The 27,505-nt window shown below is 41.0% G+C and overlaps 1 protein-coding gene across 5 annotated transcripts; it reads left to right on the top strand.

The window, feature by feature from the left end:
* The first annotated feature begins 4,872 nt into the window (after positions 1-4,872).
* On the top strand, positions 4,873-27,205 carry LOC133797390 (NAC domain-containing protein 96-like). 5 transcript variants are annotated; one of them, XR_009875639.1, is made up of 8 exons: positions 4,876-5,195; positions 5,306-5,565; positions 10,374-10,499; positions 10,616-10,885; positions 11,072-11,245; positions 11,346-12,871; positions 12,998-13,301; positions 13,403-13,708. XR_009875639.1 is itself a non-coding variant. In XM_062235277.1 (7 exons), the coding sequence occupies exons 1-7, from the start codon at positions 5,030-5,032 to the stop codon at positions 26,984-26,986; spliced, it is 1,152 nt and encodes a 383-aa protein (XP_062091261.1). In that variant the 5' UTR covers positions 4,873-5,029; the 3' UTR covers positions 26,987-27,205. The 5 variants fall into 5 exon arrangements, 3 of the variants coding, with proteins under 3 accessions (XP_062091261.1, XP_062091260.1, XP_062091259.1); XM_062235277.1 differs by lacking the exons at positions 12,998-13,301; positions 13,403-13,708 and adding an exon at positions 26,946-27,205 and having other exon boundaries at positions 4,873-5,195; positions 11,346-11,460; XR_009875638.1 differs by having other exon boundaries at positions 12,998-13,708.
* The last annotated feature ends 300 nt before the right edge of the window (positions 27,206-27,505 follow it).

Consider the following 27,505-nt stretch of genomic DNA (forward strand, 5'->3'; position numbering starts at 1 on the left):
CTATAACCTTCAAGAACATTCTCACCATTCTTGTTTAACACAAAACAATTCTCTTTATTAAAGTTATCAGTATAACCTTGATCACAAATTTGACTTATGCTTAGAAGATTAGCTTTAAGACCTTCCACAAGTAACACTCTTTTGATTCTAGGCAACCCTTCAAAGTTAAGAGTACCCATACCAAGAACATTACCTTCAATTCCATTGCCAAAAGTAACAGACCCACAATGCATAGGTTTTATGTCTGTAAGAATAGACTTGTCACCTGTCATATGTCTTGAACAACCACTGTCAAAATACCAAAAATATGAAGAAGCAGATCTATCATATTCACTAGTAAAACCAGTAAAACAGTTATTCTTTTTTATCCATATTTTCTTTGATTGAACATTTTCCTTTTTTACTCTTTTGAAATCATCAAAATAATTGAATTTTTCAAAATATTCATTTTTAGCAAAATTCATAAGAGTAAAACATTTAGGACGAATATGACCCTTCCTACCACAAAAATGGCAGATTGGAATGAATTTTTCGAATTTACCATTGGATTTACCTGCTGACTGTGTCCTTTTTGTTGGAACAAACTGAGTACCGGATACAACAGATTTCACTGAGGATGCAACAGGAACATCAGACGATAACATCCCAGCCGAGATAAAGACAGTTTTCTTTGATTTTTGAGAACTTGAAGCACCCAGTCCCATCTTTGACCTGAATTCTGTATATTCTCAAAAATAGTTGAACCGGGGTTAAGCATTCTAACATTTTTCTCAAGAGTATCCAAATCTTTAGACAACTTATTAATTTCAACATTTTTTGAAATTATTTCTTTTTCCAAATTTTCATTCAAATCAGTAAGTTGTTTAATTTCAAGGGATAAATCTTTATTTTTGCTTACCAATGACCGATTTTCAGAGCACACTTTCACCCATGAACCATACATTTTTTTGTAAGATTCACTCAAAGACTCATCATTCAATTCAGATTCATCACTATCAGAATTTTCTTCATCTTTTGAAACATTATTCAAGCAAACAATTTTTTCATTTTCAGATTTAGAACCAGGTAAAATAGAAGTGAGAGCGACATTGCCTTCCTCATCTTCACTACTTTCAGAGTCATTATCACTCCAAGTAGCAATCATACCTTTTTTGTTCTTTTTCAAAGTATTTGCACATTCAGACTGGATGTGACCAAATCCCTCACATTCCCTGCACTGAATACCCTTTTTATTAGTTTGAAAAGGTTTAAGAGAAGAAGGGTTACCTTTTGACATCTTGCTATTGAATTTTTTGTTTCCTATTTTATTCATATATTTTCGAAAATTCTTTGCAAGCATTGCCATTTCATTATCACCATCTTCATCATCTGAGACTTCCTTTTCAGTGCTCTTGGAAGAGCTTGGCTTGTCTTTTTGACGAATCTTTTGATTTAACTCAAAGGTACGAAGTGACCCCATCAGTTCTTCTACCTTCATAGTACCGAATTTTTTTTGCCTCTTCCATAGCAGTGAACTTAACATTGAACCTGTCAGGAAGAACTCGAACGATTTTTCTAACAAGAACAGAATCATCAAGTTTTTCACCAAGTGCAAAATACTCATTAGAAATATCAGATAATCTCTCATAAAATTCAGATAGTGTTTCAGAATCAGACATTCTAAGGTCATCAAACCTGGTTTGTAACATGATAAATCTAGACCTTTTAACATCTACAGTTCCTTCAAACTGAGTTTGAAGAATTGTCCAAGCATCTTTAGCTGAGACACATGTGGAAACAAGTTTTATAAAACTTTCTCCAACACCATTAAATATGGCGTGAAGAGCTTTATTATTATAGCTGCATAATTTTTCTTCTTCTGTGTCCCAAACAAGTTCAGATTTTACAATTGTGCTTCCATCTTCACCTTTTTCAGTAGGAGGTGACCATCCAGACAAAATTGCTCTCCATGCTTTCTCATCTTAAGCTTTTATGAAAGCTCTCATCCTAACTTTCCAGTATGGATAGTTTGAGTCATTTAGCAATGGAGGTCGAGACACCGAACTACCATCTGCAAAGAAAGACATTTCACACAAAACAAATCAAACGGAAAATAACCACAAGATCTCACTAAGAGTTTAGTGAACCGCTCTGATACCATTTGAAATTCTGTTTTTTATGATTACCAACTTAATTATTTAAATTAAATAATTAATTGTTAAACTGTTATAGAAATGTTTAAACAGATACCAAGACTGTTTGAACAGAAACCAGATATGTTTAAACAGTTTGTGACCAGAAGATAAAAACGAACATAAAGTAAAGAACACACGAATTTTTACGTGGTATCAGCAATCTTTGCAGATTGCTACTAGTCCACGAGACCACGCCCAGAGAATGAAATTTATTAGAAGAATATCTAAATGATTACAAAACCAAATTGACTTATACAAATAAAGACTCCCTCTTGAATTTGTCGCAACTGTTGTAATCTAAACTTCTAATCAAATTTCTAAAGTGCTAAGATCTTGAACTCCCTTCAAATCATAACACTTGCACTTTTCCTCCCGAAAAGTGACTCACGAACAAGACTTCTCCCGAAGCTTGATGACCAATGTCCAAGTGTGTTCAACCTGCACAATTAACACAAAGGAAAACAATACAAAAGTACACTGTAATAAACCACTAAGAACTTGCTGGACTCAAGTTCTTCACATAATAAAAAGTCTCTCTAAAACTTGAAAAATATTTGGAAAATAATACCCAAGAGAGATAATCAAAAACCAACGTCCTAAGGATGATTATATACATTTTAGAATCCCTTTAGGTCGTGGAAAACAAATCAGAAATCAAACAGCCAATAAATGGAAAATCTTCCAAAACAGGAAAGTCAGAATCTGTTCAAACAGACTGGCAATCCGTTCAAACAGATTCATTGAACCTGGACAGTTTTTCAACCCAGTTTCCTTAAATAAATAAAGAAAGAATATATCCTTTATGATTGCAAGCTGTACACGATTTCTGGGCAACCAAATCAGATAAATAAAATAAATACTAATAATAATTTCCAATTCAAGAAAAAGATAATCTTTTATAGGAAAAAATATATATTTATTTTATTAACACATAAATAAAAATCTGAATATAGAAAGACATATTTCACCAAAACAAGAAACTACCCATTTTCGAAATTCACCACAAAATATTACAAAAGAGGAAACTATTAATTTCGAAAATACCCTTTTAATTAATTTTGTCTTTATTATCAAAAATGTCAATAAAAGATTTTACAAGATATATAAATATTATTGTAAGATATATAGAGATATTATTGAAAGTTAGAGAAGATATTTAAAATGAATAAAAATATAATATTTAAATGATATAGAAAAAAAAAATAGAAAAATTAATTTACGATATAATGTGAAAATTAAAGGTAAATGTAAAATAAAAAAATTAGTGTTTTGGTGAGATATTTTAATTAAGAGAGTAAATTACCAATTAAGAATGCTCTAAGAAATCAATTTTATAAATGAAATCTCTATATTTGCCTTTTCTATATTACACCACCGAAAAAAAAAAAAGCACATAAAAACAAAAGTGCAATCATGAAGTTTGATGTCTAACTGAATAATAAAGAAAGATAACTGTCTGAAAAAAATGTCATTTTTCTTCTTGAGGAAGGGGAAAAGATGGGTCCCACATTATTCGTGTCTTCTTGCACATTACATTCCCGCGCGCGATGAGTTGTGGAAAATGTACATTATTTTCCAAAGCAAAAACATCCAAAGTAGTGAAAGTTATGGTTTGACGTGGATGCTGCTGTTTCTACTAAAAATCGTCGTTGCTGTGGAATTGGTGTTGTGGTTAGAAATCACAAGGGTCCAGTTATTCCTGGTTTTTGCTCTCCTGTTGATGCTGTGCAATCGGTTCCTATCTTGGACATTCAATTTGCTTCCCCTATTGATTTTCCAGTTTCTGTTACCGAATCAGACTGTAAAAGCAAAACCGTTATTGATAGAATTATAAAACAAACTAAAGATTTGTCTCCTCTGAATGATGTAATTGACGCTATATGCAGATTGCTTTCTTACTTTCTTAATCTCTTGGTTAGGCATGTAGTTAGGGAGTCAAATTGCTTTGCTCGTAGTCTAGCAAAAAGAGCTCTAGGACTAGGAAGTGATCTTTGGAATGGTGATGTTCTTTACTCATTCAATGTATAACTTATGTACTTATTTTCTAATCTAAATACATCTTCATTAGAATTGTCACTGTATTATTATATTTAACACATTTTAATAAAAGTATGGCTTTAATAATATTTTACTGTGTGTTTTAAATTTGTCACATATTAAAAATTATACTAAATTTGACAAAAAATATAATATGAGTCAAATTTAATACAATAATAAATATCTTTTTTTATTATCATATAGTCACTAGTTTATTAATTAATAATTAATAGCTAATCATATTATCTTTTACAATATAAAATAAAAAATCTTAATTTTGAATATTATTAATAAATATTAAATAAATTATTAAAATTTTGAAATTAATTTGTGTTTTTGTGTATTAGTGCACAATTAAAAATATTAATTCAGATATAAAATTATTAACGGATATTTTTGCACAAAATTTATAAGTTGTATTTTGGTATAGACAAATTTTCATTCTTAAAAAAAAATGTTATGGTTTGACGCGGTAAATGAGAGTGGGCCATGGACGCACTAATCCTATGTGGCACCCCTGAGTCCCAGAAACCACGTGGCAAAACCTTATAAGCTGAGTACAAGACAACTTCTTAGCCAAGGTAAAGATAAGGGGAAGACTTTACATACAGTGACATTAGTCAACTGATTAAGAAAGTGGTCTTAATAAAAACACCATCTCACCACTCCACTCTCCACTCCGACGAAATCCAAAACCCACAGCTCTGAGATCATAGTACCCAGGAAGCTTTTTTTTTTTTCTTTTCTTTTCTTTTTCCGCCCATTTTGCTTACTTCAACACAGTTTCACACACACAAATTTGGTAGCTGGAAGAGAAAATGAGTAGCAACCCATCAGTCATACCTATGGGACTCACTTTCAGTCCAACAGAACAGCAGGTGATCAAGTGCTTGTGGCGGAAGATTCAGGGAATGGATTCCGAGCTCGATCCTTACATTGAAGAGGTCGACAATATATTGGAGCTTGAACCTTGTGAATTAGCCGGTATGTGTGTATGTATGCTCTGTTTTTTTTTTTTTGATCAGAATAAACATATTACATATGTATATATTTATAAATTGATTTTTTTGGGTTTTTCTTACTGATATTTTCAGCTAAATCGAAGTTGGGATCGAATAAAGATGAGTGGTGGTTCTTTTCTCGATCATTTTACAGGAACTCGAGCTCCCAAAGTAAACATAGGAAGACTAAAACGGGGTTCTGGCAGCAAACCGGAAGGGGTAAGAAAATTGAAGGTAGCTTAGGAAAGAAGTCATATCTTACCTTCCATAAAGGTAGTAGCAAATCTCACCAAAAGACCGATTATACAATGCAAGAGTACTATATTCCTCCTGCGCATGATCACCTTCATCAGGTTTAATCCCTCTTCTCTTAATTATTAATTAATTTAATGCTCTCATTTTTATTTACCTTAATTGTCTAAACCCCATTTTGATATTTGGATTGTATTTTGGCAAGCAGAAAAAAAATGATTAATTTTTTTTTAATCAGTCGAGACCAATAGTGGTTTTCGTTGGCTTGCAATTTTAACTAGCAAAATCACAAATCTGAGCTACAAATTGATGTTTAGTACTTTTAACTCAATTTAACTATCTGTACGTGAAAGAAAATACTGACTTTTTTGCTCATATTCTTAACTTACCCTAAAAAATAATATTTTCTTTTAGGATGTTTGGTTTGAATTTAAGCAAAATTGGTACTCTAGCTAGGGAAAAAAAAGGTTTTATGCTGACCCGGCCTTTCAGAAAGTCTTAACTAGCGTTTGGTACTAATGAGAATAATGGTAATGAGAATGATATAATAAAATAAGAATGGTAACGAGAATTGATTAGCATACATTTTTTTTTGTTGTTGAAATGAATATTAGAATTATGCTTATTTTGTTTGGTTTTTTATTTTATTTATAATATATAAAATATATAAAATTTAAGTAATTTAAAAAGAAATTTCTGATTTAAATTCAAAATAAAATAATATAATTATATTATATAATTTAAATTAATTTTTTTTATAAATAAAAATTATTACTTAATTTATTATAGAATAAAATAATATAAAGCAATAGTAAATAGGGTTTTAATTCCTAATTTGTGTAGAAAAAAGTTGGGTAAAATTGTGATTTTACTTTTATTTTTAATATTATTTTGGAAATGATGCTCCTTTCTTTTGCTGGATCACATGAATCCAAATTCCACTATTTAATGAAATTTTAATTCGGGAATTTACTTATTTAGTACCTTATGTTTTTGTAAAGTATCATTTTGGTACCATTTATTTTTAATAATGCTCATATGATATCTTGTATTTTAAAATTATACATATTTGATACCCTAGACTCAGATTTGAGAGATATAATTTTGTCAATATGATCAAATTGTCATAAGTTATATGTAATTAAGTAATTAAATTTAAATTTGGAATTTACATAATTGACAACAGTTTGATTAAATTGGTAAAATTTTATTAATTAAATTTGAGTTTAGGGTACCAAATATGTACAATTTTAAAATACAGGGTACCATATGAGCATTATTGAAAACAGAGGGTACTAAAATGATACTTTGTAAAAAAACAAGATACTAAATGTTTACCTACCCTTTCAATTCCATTGAAACCTATTCCTTGAGCTAAAACTCAAAAGGATTTATGATTTCATGCCAATGTCAATTCTAATAAACCAGACATAGTGTAACAATATAACATTTTTCTTCCTTCTGATAAAAGAGTGATATTTCAACGTACTGTAGCTAAACTCAACGTTAATTTTTAGCACCAACCAATTTTTTTGCTAGAAAAATCACAAATCTAAGCTTAAATTGAATATAAAAATGTTTTAAATTAATTTAACATTCTAGGGATAATATTAATTTGGTCCCCTGTGCTCATATAAAATTCCAATCTGGGTATTGTTTGACAAAATTTTGAAAATAGCCATTGTGTTTTATAATTTGGTTGAAAATGTTCTCGTTAATTCAAATTTGTTTTATAATAAGACCATAATGTGTCAAAAAAATATTTTATATTAATAAATTTTATTTTATATTTTTACAATTCAAATAAACAAATTATTTAAATAATAATGAATACATAAAATTTGAATTTGAATTTTAAAACCTACATCCAACCTAAAATTTGAGTGTATTTTAGGCTTATTTGAAAATATTTTGACTAACTATTTTTTTAGTCAAATTAAAATAATTTTTCTTAAACAAAAAGACCAAATTTGTATTATTCTTTCTAAATATATATATATATTTATATATACTAGATACAAGTAACGTGCATATTGCACGTTTGCATAGATTTATTTATAGAATTTATTAATTATTTTTATTAAATTTATATTAATATCACATAAATTTTGAAATAATTATCCTATTTTAATTAAATAATTTATTTATTTTGTTTAAGTTTATGTTTGTTATGGTTTTTAAATTTGGGAGTAACAACAAAAGATTATATATTATATATTTAATCTAATATGAAATATTATACGTGGATTTTAAATTTAAGTCTCTTGGTAGTTTCTTTTTTTTTTTTTAAATAATTTGTTGCTAATTTACAATAGATTATATTATATGTTTAATATGATATTATTCTAATAGGTGAGTTTAAGTTTAATTAAATTTTATTTAAGTTATCAAACATATGATTTTATTATTTTTAAATAATTATCATTGTAAAATATCTCAAAAATATCATATTTTAATTTGTTTAATTATTTATTATTTTAAAATAATTATCATGGTAAAATATCTGAAAAATGTTCTATTTTAATTTGTTTAATTATTTATTATTTTTAAATAATTATCATTGTAAAAAATCTCAAAAATATTATATTTTAATTTTTTTAATTATTTATTTTATTTTATTTAAGTGTAAGTGTTTACAAACTGCCGTTAAATATAAGAATATTTTGTTAAATATAAGAATATTATGTTAAAGTTAACATTAACAAAATAAAAAACCTTTAAAGCCAAGAATTTCCGTTATCTACACACTTATTTTATAGAAGAGATATTCTTTTGCTCAAGCATTCAATCTTCATTTGCACAATATATTTAGGGTACATTTGGTACCCATATTATGGCGTATTATATTGTATTATATTTCATATCATTTTTTTTTATAATAATATATTTGGTATTGACTCTTACTAAAATATTATATATTTATATGTAAATACAAGTTAATACTAAATATAGTATTATATAAAAATATGTTATAAAATAATCCAATACAATAGAACATAATAGGGCTATCAAACGCACCCTTAATCACTCAAACTTCCCTTCTTTCAAATTTAGAAATTTTTAAAGGGAAACGAATTTCACGAGCAAATCAACCCATCAACCATAATATACCTCGGGACCTGGTACAACAACTTTTGAGCGTACTTGCAATCTTCAGATAATTTTCTGGACATGAGGTATTCTACTATTGGGTTCACCCAGGTCGATGTTTCACAAATCATTTCGACCTCTATTGCCTCTTCTTCTATGCTCGACATGTCTAAGAACTCCACCAGGACCACATTCAATGAGTCTGCTTCTTTGGTTGTGGCGAGTCGGGCTAGAGTGTCTACGTTGGTGTTCTGCTCGCGAGGGACTTGCTCGATGGAATAGAACTCAAATTCTGACAGCTCACTTTTTACTTTAACTTGATAGGCTGCCATTTTGATTTCTCGAGCTTGATAATCTCACAACACTTGATTAACCACGAGTTGAGAATCACTGAAGCATTTGATTGCTTTTGCCTTCAGCTCCTTTGCTACCCGAACTCCAGCCAACAAAGCCTCGTATTCCGCTTCGTTATTGGATGCTTCGAAACCGAATCTAAGAGTTGTATGGAAGCGATGTCCTTCATGTGTGATCATGATTATTTTAGCTCCGGATCTGTGTTCGTTGGATGATCCATTAATGAAGAGTTTCCACAACTATTGTACCAGTTCCCTTAAAGGCTCGTCCTGGAACTTGGTATATTCAAGTACTAAATCAGCGAGCGCATGGCCCTTTATTGTTGTTCATAGCTTATATAATATCTCGAATTGACTGAGTTCGATAACCCACTTCAAGAGACGTCCTGATGCTTCAAGCTTTTGCAAGACTTGTCTTAAATATTGATTGTTTAAGACGTGTATGGTGTGGGTAGGGGTGAGCACGGTGTGGTTTGGGCGGTTTGAACACTTTTTAATACACCACGCCACAAGTGCGGTTTAGTAACTAGAACACACCATGCGGTGTGATTTGGTTGCACCAAACCGACCAAACCAAACCATTTTTTGCGGTGTGGTTTGGGCGGTTTTCCACGGTTTGTGTTAAAAAATATGTCATAACAAAATTTAAATTTTAAAAAAAATACTAGATCCTTAGTTCATAACAAATCCTTAATAAGTTCTAAACAACACCACAAGTTATCAATTAAGTTCAGTGAAACACAAAAAAAATATACAAGTCTCCCATATTGGGTAACTATAAAAAATGGTATATATGTAAAGTTTATTTTTTTTTAATATATTTGTAAGTATGCGGTGCGGTGTAAACCAAAATTTCACACCGCCAAACTGCGCACCGCACCGCACTGCGCGGTTTAGCTAAAATACAAACCATACCGAACCATTACACTTTTGACACCACGGTTTGCGGTGTAGTATGGTGCGGTGCGGTCGGTCACCGCGGTTTGTCGGTTTAGATGCTCACCCCTAGGTGTGGGATTGAAAATACGGCCTGAGCTTCCTCGATGCCAAAATCAGGCAGAACACAAGCTTCTCAATCAGAGGATACCGGGATTCAGCTTCCAAAAGCCTCTTGCTTATGTAGTACGCTGGTTTCTACGCCAAACCAGAAATTAGGTGATGCAGATCAAGTCTCACAGTTAGCTACACAAATTTTGTATTCTTGAGTTAAAAAAAAAATCATTAAATAGAAAACTAATTGTGGTAATAATAGGTTTTCAAAAGAAAAATGTGATGATCTACAACAGCAATCTTTTTAAAAAACCTTGGAGTTTGGGCACAAAGAAGTGATGTTATTTTCTTGATCTTTGTAGTAGGAAGATGCAAACTTTCTTCTTAGAACAAGAAATAATTAAGTTGATATGATACAATTGGTTCTAAAATCTAAATCATAAGTTGTGTTCCTTTTTATATGCTCAAATATGCAGGAGTACATCCTTGTCATTTGCTGCTTGAGGTTGAAGAAGAAAGGGAGGAAGGCCGATGCTCCACGCCACCACGAGGAAGGTGAACTTAGTGGCAACAATATCACTTCTGATTTTGCAACTCCACTGGTGAGAATAAGCAATACCCTTTTCTACATCACATTCCACAATATTAATTTATCCGCATAAGTCATGTGAGGTTAAACCAAGCTTAAACATCTGGTTGTAATAATTTTTTATTGCAGGTACAATGTGACCACGATGTCAGTTATCAACAATTCTCACAAATATACTTACCAGATTCCGACGAACAGGCATTGAGATCTCTGCATGGCAATGCGATACAAGCTCCATCTGGAGTAGACGGTAAAATAAGGGGCAAAATCTCTTCTGATTTCACACACGTGCTCGGTAATGAGATGCAAGCTCCATTTGAAGAAAATGGTGAAATAAGTGGCAAAACCACTTCTGATCCTGAAAATCCATTAGGGCCTGCTGTTATTACAAGTCCAGTGGTAAGAAAAAAAAATATGCTCTTTTTACTTTCTTTTATTTTATTTTTTTTAATTTAAAATGTCATTTTTTATTAGTTCTTCAGTAAGAAAAAGCAACGTTCTTTCTACATTTTACAATATTAATTTATAAATCATGGGAGGTGAATCAAAACTTAAACATCTGCTTGTTCTAATTTATGATTGCAGATACAATGGGATGACGATGAGAGTAGTCAACTAGTCTCACTAATTTACCCACCAGATTCCACCAAGCAGAACTTAAGTTCTCTGTTTGACAACAAGATACAAGCTCCATCTGGAACAGATGGTGAACTAAGTGGCCAAAGCTCTTCTGATTTTGATAACCAAGCAGCATTTGTTGTAAGTCCATTGATAAGAATAGGCACTGTTCTTTTCTACATTTTCCAATATCAAATAATACCTATTAACCGTTTGAGGTGTTTATAACTCATATTTATAGGCACGTTGTGATTACCAAGTGAATCCTCAACTATCTTGGCCAATTTACTCACCGGATGTGTCAAACGAGAATTATGTGAAATTTGCGGAAGAAAACGACAATAGAACAAAAACAGGTCATCTTTTCAGTACTTCTAGAACTTCAACAAAGAGGTCGTATCTTGATGGCCCATTTAGCAGTGATGCACACACTGAAGAAGTCAATGAACGGACAAAGAGATATGTTTATCAGCCATTGGATGGTTAATCCAATAGCTAATGAACCCCGTAGGAGGATATCACTAGGAGATTTTGTAATAATGCAATGCATTATTACAGAAAACAGTTGTAATGATATTCTTCTATGGACCATTTTCTTTTCTTTCCTCTTTCTTAGTTCATTTTCTTAGATCAGCCTCCCAAATAACAGGAAAAGTTATTGCTTAGAAACTCAAATGAGAAAACCTAGTCAACCAAGGCTTACAAAGCCACCCCTTACAATTCCCTACATTAATCCCTTATCCTCCTCAAAAACCAACGATCAAACAACTCATTAGACCATCACCCAAAACATCTTTGAGAATTCTCTAAACAGTTTGCCTGCCTATATCAGCCACTATTTATCTTCTCTAAACAGTACATTGTTTCACTACTTAATCGTGTGAAACAAGGTTTTCCCTTGAAAACCTGATAACCTGATTGGAATGTTTGTCCTTAAAGTGCCTAGGCGTAACTTCTCTTGCTCTAGCTTTGTCGGCTGGTCTATGACCCCACAAAGCTTAGCATCAAAAGCTATGATGGCCAAGTTCAACGTCATTAGTTCATCCTAGCTTACGAACATCTAATCAGATTTATCAATAATATCAGCCTAAGTAAAGGCCTTTCCATAAATATATATATGGAGTATTTTAGCTAGGCATTACTTTTGCCCCTACCAACCGTAAGAGTATATTCTGTTTTTGATATTTTGAGAAATTATGACCCAAATATGCATCTCACCAATTTTCATAAAATTCCAATGAATTTACCATGTCGAAATCAGAATAAAAATAGAGTACAACTAATTATTTAAACTCTGATTTCGACTATCATTAATTATTCGGAATTTCTCGAAAATTGACAAATGACTGTTATAACTATAATGTACGCCATCATGCAAAAAAAAAAAATAATAATTATAGTTTCTCTGAAAATAGAAAATATTCTTACAGTAGTGACAAAAGTGTGATCCTACCTAAGAAAATTCCTATATATATAATCTGAATTTCTTATAGTCCATATTGTCCAGTAACCATTGCCCTGAATAAGACTCTGAAAAAAATTCCATATGGTACTAAATAAAAGAGAAATTGATTCCCAAGTACAGCTGCCTGAGCGTATCCTTGCCCTAAAGAGCTTCAACAGTGAGGATTCAAGAAGCATTCTTTTAGGAATCGGAGATTTCTCAGGAGGACTATTGGAATGTCTGATTTTCTTTTTCTCAGAGTCAAAGATCTAGCTGCAGAAGAACTTTTCGTCTGCGGCAACTTTCTGGAAAGTGGAAACAAAGTAAGAATCTTGCTTCAAAATTGAGAACTAAAAGATAAGCTAAGTGAAACTTTACATATATTGAAATAACTTCTTTGTATAATATCTTGATTGTCTTCTTCAACTCCTTGGCATTTGTATTTGCAGGCAAGAGAAGCTGCAAAACACCCTGTTTCTGTTTGACTGGCCCTGAAAGGTCAAGCCTTGTAGAGTCTCAACAATGTCTTGAAAAAAGGTTCAAAGCAGCAACTTGAAGAAGCACTTGAAGTCAGCAATCAACAGGTGGAAGAGTTTCTTATTGTTGTGGAAGCTTAATCTGTAGTCCTACTCAATGCTTATTCCATGTATTCAAGGGCATGATTTCATTCCTGAAACGGAGCTTGCAGAAGCCAGTACTATAACTCAGCACAATAATGAGTTCCTTTCCTACTCGTTTATTAGTAGTCCAAAGGTAAAGGTTACTAGAATGCTGCTATGATTGGGGTGTAGGGATATGGCATTTCATCACCATTTTATTTGGTGTTAAATTCTACTCCATGTATGTTGATGCAGCACAACTATACTTCATCACAGCTATACATGTGTGGCAGTTTCGTTTCACTGAAGCACAATAGAAAGTGAGATTTACTAAGTCATACATTTACTATGTGATGAGAATTTTGTGCTAGCATATGGAGTGATGAAAAATGAAATGACTTTATACCCTTTTTTAGATTAGCATCCTTTCAATTTCACGGCAACATAGTGTTGTGGTTCAACTTTGTTGTGTATTTTAATATCAACTTCTTATGTGTGTAAATTATTATCTCTGAACTTTTGTGGAGGTTTATATGACATCTCAACTTTATCTTGTTGGCAGCTATAAAAAGCAGATGCCATTGGGTGACATCTTTATACAAGAGGGATCACGTGTAAAAGGCTTCTGGGAGACCCTCCACTCGAAATGTGACGACGGCTGGACAGTAGGCTAGGCCATTTAATGCGGTTCTCGTAGAGTGTACCGTCGCCACCCACGGCGTTCCACGTATCAGACGCATGCGAAAAGCGTGGAATGCGAAGGGTTGTGGGAGAAGTCTAAAAGCTCCTACTGTGGTCTCCCATGTCTGACGTCATGGACCACGAGCAGGAGCTTGGGGGGCAGATGTACGCCCTGGATTTCCCACGGGCTGTTTAGCAGGACGATCCTCGGACTAAACATGATTCAGCCCGAGGATCCCACAGGCCAGAGGCTTTATCTTCAGGACGGGCCCTTCTAGCTCGAGGGGATGGAGTTTCCTGCTCCCTCTTGTTGTTCCAGGAGCTGGGAACAACATCCGACAACCACTGACGGATCAGCTCGGGTTATGGATTGCTCCGGTAGCGAGCTTCTCAGGAAGCTCTGACCCTATGGGAAGTCAACACGCAAGATAAACGTGCATAATCCTGCCATCACATGTCCGATATCCCCCTGCCTTCTCGGACACGCCGCAGGAACGTGCGTATTCAGACACCCACGGACGGGTTGGGCCGTGCGGCCCATTATCTCCTTCCATACTGATTAGACCACACTTGTGTGTCAGGTTTAGGAAGTAATCATGAATATCACAGGCTTGATATGACAAATGGTAAGGTCACGGGATGACCTCCCTACCAATTTCCAGGTGCCTTCTCCTATAAATATGGAGACCCTGGGAATTGATAGAGGTGGGAAAAAATAGTCTTGTAAGAACTATATATTTTGTAAACCAATTACCCAGAAGAGATCAATAATATTGACTAGTGGAGTAGAAGGATTTTAACCTTCGAACCACTTAAAAACGTGTTTAGGGTCACCTAGTTCTTCTCACAAAGATTTCATATCTGCGGCGGTTCTACTTTTAAGTACAAATCTCTTTCTCTTCTTCTCTTAATTACCTGTTGCCGAAGAACCGCGTCAACAGTTTGGTGCTTTCATTGAGAGCAAGTCCAATTAGTACTACCACAAACATACAACTATGGTGACCACTCGATCCAAACATGGCAACGAGACAGAACAGCATGATGGGCAGGAGGCCCGCCATGTTGCCCTCCCCGAGGAGCAAGTTCCTGAAGTTCAGCAAAGGCCAGGAAAGCAGCCGATCGGCCAAGACGACACTGGTAGTTCGGCGCCCCGGCCGCCTAATCCGAATCCAGGTTATTATACTGCGGTGGAGATGGAGAATGCTCAACTGAGGAGCCAGCTGGCAGCAGCTGGTCAGCAAATCCAGGATATTCTGGGTCGACTACCCCCTCTCACGACCAACGGTAACGTTGGAGAGAGGCAAGGCGAGGCTCCTAAGTCTCGCCGGAGTAATCGATCCAGGTATAGCCGTTCGGGTAGACTCCCTGCAGCCAACTCCACCCCTTCATCACGCCATCAAGAGGCGAACTTCAGGGAAATGCCTCAGACCGAACCGCAGCAGTACAGCCGTTCGGTTAGGACATCAACCCCTAGCTCTCAGCCTTCCTCGAGGACACCCGGAAGAGATAGGAGGAATTCCCAAAGGAGGGCCGAGGAGATCCGGAGACGTCAGCCCGTCCCCGAAGAGCGTCCAGTTCCTCGTCCAGATCGCCCAGCGCGAAACCATCAAGCTGGCAGGGCCGCGAGGCCCCCACCAAATTTAGTCCGTCCAGACGGCACTAGGATCGCCTCTCCGGTCAGGCATCCTCCTTCTCCCATCAGATACCCGTCTCCTCAGCCCGTCCGAGACATCCCGACCTACATAAATAGTAGGAGAGACCCGCCATCGGCCGGGCCTTCCCGGCGCAGCAGGGTGCCGGGGGAAGGATCAGGTCGGAGCCGCCAAAGACGCACATCGAGCCTGTCCAGCAGGAGTCACTGGACCGGTAGTGCACGGAGTGATCTTTCGAGAGGAAACCTGCGACAGCGACTAAGTTCAGCACAAAGTCACCATAATACCCAGGGAGGCGACCTTCGAGATCGCCTCAACTCTCACAGAGAGGATCGAGTTAGGGATGGTAGCCAGGCCCGCTCAGTTGGGGTCCGATCCGAAGTACGTAATGGCGGGAATGCCCCAAATGACCTATCTCCAGATAGGAGGGGCAATAACCCGCCTAATATGTACAACGGGTTCGGAGCTGTTGAACAGCCCCGGAATAACCCAGGATCTCAGGACAAAACCTTAGAGCGCTTAACTCAAATGGAGGAGCTGATGAAGAAGCTCCTGTCAGAGAAAGAAAAAGTCGAATATGATTCGGGGGATGAGATGGAGCTCTTCGCCCCCAACATAGCAGCAACGGCATACCCTTCTGGCTTTCGTATGCCTCACTTGTCCAAGTTCAACGGGGATGGAGACCCATCTGACCACTTAGGGATGTTCAACACCCTAATGATGGCTCATAACATCGGGCCAGAGCTTCGTTGCTTGATCTTTCCTTCCACCCTAACTGGACCTGCCAGGCAGTGGTTCAAACAAAGTAAAAGGCAGTCAATCAGCTCCTGGAAGACCTTTTCGGCTGACTTCAAGAGGGCATTCCGCGCCTCTCAGGCCGCCAGGGTCCAGGCCGACTCCTTAGCTAACGTGAGACAGCAACCTGGAGAAACGCTAAAAGCCTACTTGAGCAGATTTGCAAATGTCGCTGCTCGAGCCAGAGACGCCGACGACAGCTCCAAACTCATGGCTATGAGGACCGGGATCCTAGTAGGCGGAGATCTGTGGAAGGATATTCAAAGGAGGGGGGTCAGCTCAGTTAGTGAATTCCTTAACAGAGCCCAAGAATGGATAAACTTGGAGGAAGCTGAAGCTTCAGCCGCGGGGACCGGCCAGGTCCTCGAGAAGCCCGCTGGGGCGGGAACAGAGATCGTAGTAGCGACTCCCGACGTCACGCAGAGCAACCAGCCCGGTGGCGGCAAAAGAAAAGGAAATGGTGAAAACGTCCAGCACGGTCAAAAGAAGAATAAGTCCGTGGATAAATTCAAGCCCGTGTTCACAGCGTATACCGAGCTCACCCAAACCAGAGAGAATATTTTCCTGGCCAACGCTACGCGAGTCCCCTGGAGAAGACCGGAGCCAATAAAGCACCCTAAGGGAAAGAGAGACGCTTCCAAATTCTGCCGTTTTCATAACGACGTCGGGCACAATACCGACGACTGCAGGCACCTCAAAGATGAAATCGAGACTCTCATCCGAGCAGGTCCGTTGGCGCAATATTCGCCGAACAGGGTCCCCACAGGTCGACCCGCTCCGGAGATCCCAGCCAGTCAACCTGGACCTCGAGTAGATCAGGACGTCCCTCCCCCCGTGGTCGAGGGAGAGATTTCCACCATCTCTGGAGGGCCACACATGGCTGGCACGAGCAGAGGCGCCCAGAAGAGGTACATAAATGAGTTGAAGGCCCACAATGGAGGGGAGTTCGTCCCGGAACAGCATCAATCAAAACAACAAAGATTAGAGAAACAACCAGTCACTTTCACGGAGGAGGACGCGGGCCATGTCCAATTCCCTCATAACGATCCCTTGGTCGTAGCAGTCCAGCTCGCCAACCGGAGAGTAAGGAGGGTGTTAGTGGACAATGGGAGCTCGGTGAATCTCCTATTCCGTTCAACCTTAGAAAAAATGGGTCTGACCGTCTCCGAGCTAAAGGCAACCTCGATGATGCTATATGGTTTTTCAGGCGAAGGGTCAGCAGCGATAGGAACGATCGAGCTGGTGATCACCCTAGGCGACGAGTCCCGAACAGTGTCCAAACTGCTCGAATTCGTAGTCATTGACTGCTCCGCTGCCTACAATGCAATTTTGGGCCGACCAACGCTCGTTGCTTTCGAAGCTATCACATCCGTCCGGCACCTCGCCATGAAGTTCCCTACTTCGACAGGGGTCTGCACTATCAAGGGCGATCAGCTCGCGGCCAGGGAATGCTACAGCATTTCCACGAAGGGAAAATCTAAACCCGGGCCGGTGGCGATGGCCATTCAGGATGAAGAGGAATCGCAGGGACCCAAGGCGGCCCCTGAGATTGAAAAACCTCGGGTTTCCGAAGACGAAAAGCTCGCCTTAAGCGAGGACATTGACCCCCGAGTAGGCGAGGACAGGTCCGAGCTCCAAGCTATTGAAGATCTCGAGGAGGTAGGCATCGATGAACAAAATCCTTCACGGACGGTGAAGCTCGGAAAGAACCTCTGCGATAGAAGAAAGGCGGATCTGACCGCGTTTCTGAAAAAGAACCTAGACGTATTTGCATGGTCGCACGAGGACATGATAGGGATCAGTCCGAGCGTAATCATGCACACGCTCCACCTAGACAAAAGCGTCCCTGCAAAGTCTAAAAAACAGAGGCGTTTAGGGACAACCCGAGCCGAGGCCCTTGAAGAAGAAGTGGCCCGGCTCAACAAATGTGGCTTTATCCGCGAAGCCAGATTTCCCATTTGGGTTGCTAATCCCGTGTTAGTTCCAAAGCCCAATGGCAAATGGCGGACCTGTATTGATTTTTCCGACCTGAATAAAGCCTGCCCCAAGGATTGCTTTCCGTTGCCGAGGATCGATCAACTGGTGGATGCCACGGCGGGGCACGAGCTCATGTCCTTCATGGACGCGTACTCAGGCTACAATCAGATCGCGATGAATCCAGCAGACCAGGATCATACCAGCTTTATGACCCCGACTAATGTCTATTGTTATAAGGTCATGCCGTTCGGTCTTGAGAATGCCGGGGCAACCTACCAAAGGCTGGGAAATAGAATGTTCGCGGATCAGATCGGGAAGAACATGGAAGTGTACGTCGATGATATGCTTGTCAAGTCAAAGACTGCCACCAACCACGTCGCCGACCTGGAAGAATGTTTTAACATACTGCGAGAATATGGCATGAGGCTCAATCCTCAGAAATGCACTTTCGGTGTCGCATCGGGGAAGTTCTTGGGTTTCATAGTCAATACCCGAGGAATCGAGGAAAATCCCGACAAGATCAGATCACTGCTCGAGCTTCCATCCCCCAGGTCGCGGAAAGATGTCCAAGGCCTCACAGGAAGGGTGGCGGCACTGAACCGGTTCATTTCCAAATCGACCAACAAGTGCCTGCCCTTCTACAACCTGCTCCGCGGAAACAAGAAGTTCGAATGGACGGTAGAGTGCGAGGGCGCTTTCCTCGACCTAAAAACGCACCTAGCTGAGCCCCCTGTGCTATCAAAGCCCAGGGTAGGAGAACCTCTTTTCCTCTACATGGCCGTGACTGAGGACGCAGCCAGTGCCGTTCTGGTGCGAGAAGAGGACCAAGCTCAGAAACCGGTTTATTACATCAGCAAGAGACTCCTCGGATCTGAGTCAAGGTACCCGTTGATGGAAAAGCTGGCGTTCTGCCTAATCACGGCCTCACGAAAACTCAGGCCATACTTCCAGTCCCACTCTGTACACGTCATGACCGATCAGCCTCTAAGGCAGGTTTTGCAAAAGCCTGAAGCCTCGGGACGCTTGCTAAAGTGGGCGGTCGAACTCAGTCAGTTCGAGATTTTCTATACTCCCCGAACTACCATAAAAAGTCAAGCCTTGGCCGACTTCGTGGCAGAATGCGCGGGATTCCGTGAGATCCCATCGGAAGATTCACAGCAGCTCGCATCCTCAGGCTCATCGTGGAGGATCTTCGTTGATGGCTCATCTAACGAGAACGGCTCCGGGGCCGGAATCATTCTGATATCCCCAGAAGGACATAGATTCCATTCGGCGCTGAGGTTCGGGTTCAAGGCGTCCAACAACGAGGCAGAGTACGAGGCCTTGTTAGCCGGACTTAGGATAGCTAGCGAGCTAAAGGCAAGCTCTGTCCAATGCTTCAGCGACTCCCAGCTCGTGGTGAATCAGGTCTTAGGCGAGTATCAGGCGCGGGGTCCCAAGATGGCCTCTTATTTGGCTAAGGTAAAATCCGAATTGTCTACGTTTGAGCAAGGGTCGATCGAGCAGATACCTCGGGAGCAGAACGCCAATGCAGATGCTCTCGCCAAGCTCGCCACCTCGGGGGAGGCAGAAACCCTGGGGTTGGTGCCAATTGAGTTCTTGGACAAACCAAGCATAGACGGAGATCGAGCGAATATTGAGATGATTGACATCAGGCTGACCTGGATGACTCCCATTGTTGAGTACCTCGTCGAGGGCAAGTTACCCGAAGGGCGCAACGACGTACGGCGAGTCCTTTATCAAGCTCCGAGATATACGCTAGTCGAGGGGGTATTGTACTGACGTGGGCATTCATTACCTCTCCTCCGGTGTGTTCTTCCAAGTGAGGCGAAGGCCATCCTGCAGGAAGTTCATGACGGATTCTGCGGAGATCACACTGGGGGGCAAAGCCTGGCCTTGAAGATCCTTCGGCAGGGTTTTTACTGGCCGACTCTGTCCAAAGACTCGATCTCATACGTAAAAAAGTGCGACAAGTGTCAGCGATTCGCCGCGGTTGCACGAGCACCCCCGACCGAGCTAAAAATGATATCGTCTCCCTGGCCCTTCGCCATTTGGGGCATAGATCTAATAGGCGCCCTGCCCACCGGAAAGGGCGGGGTCCGTTACGCCGTGGTAGCCATTGACTACTTCACAAAGTGGGCCGAAGCAGAGCCGTTGGCGACAATAACATCGAAAAAGGTGCTAGACTTCGTGGTTAAAAGCATCGTTTGTCGATTTGGCCTACCCAAAAAGATCGTTTCCGATAATGGCACTCAATTTGACAGCGACCTGTTCACCGAATTTTGCAAAAAGAACGGAATTGTGAAAAGTTTCTCATCCGTGGCCTATCCCCAGGCGAACGGCCAGGTCGAAGCTGTCAATAAAACTTTGAAGGCAAGCCTCAAGAAGAGGCTAGATGAGGCAAAGGGGATCTGGCCAGAACAGCTCCCCCAAGTTCTGTGGGCCTATAGGACCTCACATCGGACTTCCACGGGTCACACTCCTTTCTCCCTAACCTTTGGTAGTGAAGCGGTCCTCCCCGTGGAGGTAAAGGTCCTGTCGCACAGGGTCCGGTCCTACGAACAGGACAAGAACCACGAGCTCCTATGCCACTCCTTAGACTTGATGGATGAGAGGCGAGAGGATTCACAACTCCAGCTCGCCCATTATCAACAGAAAATCACTCGCTACTTCAACACTAAGGTCAAAAGACGTGCCTTTAGCGTCGGCGATTTGGTCTTGAGGAGAGTTTTCCTGGCCGGGAAAGATCCCAAAGATGGGGTTCTGGGACCAAGCTGGGAAGGACCATACCAGGTCATCGAAGTCATCAAAGAAGGGACGTATAAATTAGCTCGACTTGGTGGAGGGGCGGTCCCGCGGACTTGGAATGCAATCCACCTAAAGAAAAATTATCAATAAACATTTGTAAGACCTAGAAGGTCACCTTCCATGTATAAATAAAAATCAAATGTTTCTCGTTACTTGCAAGGGTAATTTTAAAGTAACAACGAAAGACCCTTTCCCAGTTACTTGGGGGGCATATGGTACCCGGATATATCCAGGTCTCCTTAACGACTTAGGTGTTAATTTTTATCTATGGATAAGAGTTATCACAAACTAAGTCCTATCCTGGTCTTAACCAGGTCATAAAACTTAGAAGTTAGCTAAAATTTGTTGACCGAGGTTCTTCTTTAAAGAGCCCGGGATACGGATAAAAGTTGACGCGATCTGAGTTTTTTCAAAATAAGCTCCTGGTCTTAACCAGGTCATAAAACTTAGAAGTTAGCTAAAATTTGTTGACCGAGGTTCTTCTTTAAAGAGCCCGGGATACGGATAAAAGTTGACGCGATCTGAGTTTTTTCAAAATAAGCTCCTGGTCTTAACCAGGTCATAAAACTTAGAAGTTAGCTAAAATTTGTTGACCGAGGTTCTTCTTTAAAGAGCCCGGGATACGGATAAAAGTTGACGCGATCTGAGTTTTTTCAAAATAAGCTCCTGGTCTTAACCAGGTCATAAAACTTAGAAGTTAGCTAAAATTTGTTGACCGAGGTTCTTCTTTAAAGAGCCCGGGATACGGATAAAAGTTGACGCGATCTAAGTTTTTTTCAAAATAAGCTCCTGGTCTTAACCAGGTCATAAAACTTAGAAGTTAGCTAAAACTTGTTGACCGAGGTTCTTCTTTAAAGAGCCCGGGATACGGATAAAGTTAACTCGAACTACGTTCATAAAAATAAAGAGATAAATTATGACCAAATGCATGAAAATATATATGTAAAACTGGTTGAGCAAATTGTCTCGAGGCGGAAACGCCTCACATAAAAAAGAGAATTACAATAAAAAAAAAGTGTTCAAAATACGAAAACAAGGAGCATCCTAAGCCCCATCAGCTGGCCCTTTGGAGGTCGCGGTCTCACCCTGCTCCGCCGCGGCAGAGGCCTCTCCAGTCTCCGATGGAGGAGCCTCTTTATTCAGGCGGGCTTGAAGCCGCGGCAACAGGAATGCCCAGAGGTCCGGCGGCATGAAGGAGAAGTCCGCGTCCGGATTGTGGGACCAGCAGTGATAGAATAGGTCCTGTAAGGACTGCTCCGACACAGCCCGCTCGTCTTTCAGGGCGGTCTGGGAGGTCTGGACTTCGGCCTTCGCCACCTCAAGGTCTGCCCGCGATGCGGCCAGGGAGTTTTTAAGCTCTAGGTTCTCGGAGCGAAGCTTCTCTAGCTCGGATGCGGCCAGGGAGCGTTTAAGCTCTTGGTTCTCCGAGCGGACCTTCTCTAGCTCGGCTTTGGAGGCCGCCAGGGCGTCTCTCGCCTCCTGAGACTCCTGGAGGGCAGTCTGGCGATCTGCTTCCAAACCCTCGAGCTGGGCCTTGGTCCTAACGATGCCTCTATAGGCGGCAGCCATGCCCTGCAAGAAAAGAATGATAAATTAGCAAACTGGAGGGAGAAAGGCGGCGTGTGAGTGTCAAAGCCTTAGAAGAAGGGGGCACTTTACCGTTAAAGTCATGTCCATAGCAGATTCTATAACTCGGACCGGGCTCGTTGTTTCGATGGCCCGGAGCTCCTTCTCCTTGATATTGTAATAGTGGCTGACGGCGTAGCTGGCCGACTCGTACACCGTACCCCGGAATGCTTCAGGCATCTTCTCCAGAGCCCAGGGGTCGACCGGGATACGCACGTCCGGGGCTGCCGCGGCCAGATTCCCGACCTCTATTACCCCGTCCTGGGCGGCCAGTGGAGATCGTTGGGGTGGCGGATGCATGAGTCCTGTCCTGGCGACAGGGAGGTTCGGCCCCGCGACCTGGGATGACGGGTCTCTCTCCTTCTCCGTAGTTGGGAATTTGGTGGAGACCCCGGTCGAGCTCTTGGACTCGCGAAGCCTCTTTAACCTCGGCCCCGCTGGGGGATTCCCACCAAACACAACGCCCCGCAGACTATTCCCGGGCTGAGACATCTCTTCTGCCAAAGAGCAAAAAACACGGTTATCAGCAATCATACAGAAATAAAGGCAATAAGAAAGCAAATACTAAGGGAGCCCTACCCCCCGAGCTGGAAGAGCCTAGGACGATTATCTCACGAACTGGCGAAGGTTCTAGGTCCGGTTCTGAATCGGGGCTGGACTCTTCTGCGTACTGCCTAATCCCCGGAGCGTAGACGCCCCTCTGGAGCGCAGGCCATGTGCGTAAATTGGTCCCGTACTCCTCAAAAATGGCCGACCTAAAGGCTAGGGTATTATCTACTACTACGGTACCCTTGGGCCGACTCTCTTGGTTGTCCAGCACGAGCTGGTCAACGCAGTGGAGCAGAAGCGTGTCCAGGTTCGGATTCCTTGGGTGACGATGGACGAGCTGCCTAGGGTTGAACCTAACCAGCCGGGGGTCTGCAGTGGCCCTATCTACGTTCTTAAATAAGTAAAAGTTACCTTGGCCGGAAGGACCCGCGGTTGCTCCAGATTGGGCCCTCTCCTCGATCATCCCCTGGGCGACCTCCAAGCTCCTCTTCCTGTTCCTCACCAGAGGAACTTCCTCACCTTCTTCCTCGCCTTCGTCATCTGCGACCTCCTCCGCGACGGTCGGCCTGTTGTCGCGGGCTGGGGGAGGACCCCGGGGCCTTTTCAAATTCAAGGTCTGATTTGGGAAAATCAGCTTGCAGAATACCATCGCCTCGTCTGTCACGAGCACGCGGTAGTCTTTCTCACTGGGAGGCAGGTTCGCCAGTGTGTCGTATTGACCCCCGAGGGTCACGGACTTTTCGGTCCTCGAGTAGATGGCTGCAAGGTTGGTTGAAATCAGAATTGGAATAAGGGACGAGCTAAAATAAGATAACCGTTAAAAGGCGAGCTAAATGGAGGATTACTTACGAGGGCGGTTGAAATAATGATGATCGCAGTTTCGGAACCCAGTAGACATAAAAAACTGGTCTTTGAAGTCGTTTGGATGGCTCGGCAGCTCGATCACTGCTGCTGTGTTAGGGAAGCGGGTTAAGTAATAGAACCCGTCGCCTCGCCCCCGCTGGTCCGGGCTGGCTTTGAGGCAGAAGAAATACAAGATATCAGCAGGAGTGGGGACCTCCCACTCATGCTTTTGGAACAAATACCTCAGTCCCGCCAGCAGACGGTAGGAATTGGGGGGAGCTGAAATGGGGCCAACCCCACGTAGTTCAGAAAATCAGCAAAATACTGGTCCAGGGGGAGGAAGGCCCCTGCCTTGAAGTGTTCCCCGCTCCAGGCCGCGAACGACTCGTCGAGCGGCGTGCAGCTCCTCTCCCCATCCGCAGCAGGTCGGGCGATCACGGAGGTCTTCCCCAGAGGAATGTTGTGGTTAAGGAAGATTTTGGTGATCTTTGCCTGGCTGGTTATCTTCGAGACGATTCTCTCCGCCTCAAAAAACGCGTCAGGAGCCACCTCGGCCTGCTTCTCCACCGCCGGTCCAAAGTGAGGAATTGGCGAGCTGGTCACCACCGCCTTTCCTTTATCCTTCTGGGAGGCCGAACTTCCCACATTCTTCTGTGGCAGATTTCTCTTCGGAGCCATCTGGTCGCCTATCGAACAAAAGAAAACACTTTAGAAAAGGCGACCCAAGCAGGAAAGTGAGGCAAGTATTAAGCACACGAGCTGAGGTAAGCCCAGCCCGTGGAGAGTGGTGCCACGCGTTCCAAGGAACACGCGCCTATGCCCTCAACAGATCCCAGATTACTCGGAATTCGTGTGTCAGATGGCTCAGAGTAAGAAAAAAGATTTTGCCTTGGGAGGAAAGTTTCAACGGGCAAGGCGTGGCAAAACCGCTTTTAAGGCGTATTCCCTAAGCTACCCGGTTTTTGCACCCAAAGTTCCTACGGATCCTACCCAGAAATTGTTCCTAAGAAAGAATCATGGAACCCATGTTCTAAGGCGATGTCCCATGGCAAGTGTGCCCCAATCAAAGAAGGGCCATCACCCTCCATATCCGCGCGACCCAGAAAACCTCTGCATGTGGCTACAGTAAAAAAAAATTTACCTAGGCTACAGTGGCATGCTTTCAAAAATAAACAGGGACAGAAGACTTACAGTATAGGGTTGGATGGTGAGTGAGGTTGCTGCGCTGGTAGGAGCTTCGTTGGCACAGTAGTCTCCAAGGCCTTGAAGGAACTCGCACGCTTAAGCTTCGTGAACGAAGAAGATGAGAGCAATGGAGATGAGGGTTTTGCTCTTCGGAAGGTCAGAGAGAAAAGAAGGAAATTTGAGAGGTTCTGAATGGCAAGGTGGTCCGTGCGTGGGATGACCACCCCCTTTTTATACAAGAGGGGATCACGTGTAAAAGGCTCCTGGGAGACCCTTCACTCGAAATGTGAAACGACGGCTGGACAGTAGGCTAGGCCATTTAATGCGGTTCTCGTAGAGTGTACCGTCGCCACCCACGGCGTTCCACGTATCAGACGCATGCGAAAAGCGTGGAATGCGAAGGGTTGTGGGAGAAGTCTAAAAGCTCCTACTGTGGTCTCCCATGTCTGACGTCATGGACCACGAGCAGGAGCTTGGGGGGCAGATGTACGCCCTGGATTTCCCACGGGCTGTTTAGCAGGACGATCCTCGGACTAAACATGATTCAGCCCGAGGATCCCACAGGCCAGAGGCTTTATCTTCAGGACGGGCCCTTCTAGCTCGAGGGGATGGAGTTTCCTGCTCCCTCTTGTTGTTCCAGGAGCTGGGAACAACATCCGACGACCACTGACGGATCAGCTCGGGTTATGGATTGCTCCGGTAGCGAGCTTCTCAGGAAGCTCTGACCCTATGGGAAGTCAACACGCAAGATAAACGTGCATAATCCTGCCATCACATGTCCGATATCCCCCTGCCTTCTCGGACACGCCGCAGGAACGTGCGTATTCAGACACCCACGGACGGGTTGGGCCGTGCGGCCCATTATCTCCTTCCATACTGATTAGACCACACTTGTGTGTCAGGTTTAGGAAGTAATCATGAATATCACAGGCTTGATATGACAAATGGTAAGGTCACGGGATGACCTCCCTACCAATTTCCAGGTGCCTTCTCCTATAAATATGGAGACCCTGGGAATTGATAGAGGTGGGAAAAAATAGTCTTGTAAGAACTATATATTTTGTAAACCAATTACCCAGAAGAGATCAATAATATTGACTAGTGGAGTAGAAGGATTTTAACCTTCGAACCACTTAAAAACGTGTTTAGGGTCACCTAGTTCTTCTCACAAAGATTTCATATCTGCGGCGGTTCTACTTTTAAGTACTAATCTCTTTCTCTTCTTCTCTTAATTACCTGTTGCCGAAGAACCGCGTCAACAAGCATCCTTTCAATTTCACGGCAACATAGTGTTGTGGTTCAACTTTGTTGTGTATTTTAATATCAACTTCTTATGTGTGTAAATTATTATCTCTGAACTTTTGTGGAGGTTTATATGACATCTCAACTTTATCTTGTTGGCAGCTATAAAAAGCAGATGCCATTGGGTGACATCTTTACTCGAATTCATACTTCACACACCCTTACACAAAAAACAGAAAAAGATAAAAACACCTATTATCGTGTTATTATAATACATTTTGATACAAGAAAGTGTCACTGATAGGATTTTATAGCTTAATGCATAGTTGTCCTTCGAATTGTACATTTGTGAATGTTCATGTGTTATTGTTGTTGAGTTAGTTTCTTCATTTTATAAAAAGGGAAATTACAAATGAAAATAATATAGGTTACTTGTGCAGGACAAGGCTTTCTTGGTGACAACGAGCCTACAGTTATATGATAGGATGTAGGTGTAGTTGTGCTCTTCTCTCTTTGCATTATATAAGTAACTAGAAAATATAACCGCGCTCCGCGCAGTGTTTTGTAATTATTAAAACATATATATATTTTAAAATATTTTTTGGGAGACTGTGGGGTGGTGATTCATTTTGACCATACTCGTACAACATGTTCTTTATATAGACACGTGAAGACATCTTGACCATAATTTTTTATTTCATGATGATGTTCACTGTTATTGTATAGCGAACCTATTGTAGATTTTTGAAAAATTCTGACAAATTTTAAAGTACTGAAAACAAAGTTCAAAAAGCTTGTTGTATATTTACTTTTATTTATTATTATTATACGCTTTGCGTAGTTCTTTTTATAAAAAATCTAAATTATGTATAAGAAAATTTATATTTTGTGTAAAATTTATTTTGGCCAATTACCTGTTTGAAGTCTTTATTTTTAAAAATTAACTTTTAGATCTCGTGTTTTGTCAAAAGAATAAAAATTGGAATTGATAGATTGATTA

The sequence above is a fragment of the Humulus lupulus genome, chromosome 8 (assembly GCF_963169125.1).
Source record: "Humulus lupulus chromosome 8, drHumLupu1.1, whole genome shotgun sequence".
Taxonomy (NCBI): domain Eukaryota; kingdom Viridiplantae; phylum Streptophyta; class Magnoliopsida; order Rosales; family Cannabaceae; genus Humulus; species Humulus lupulus.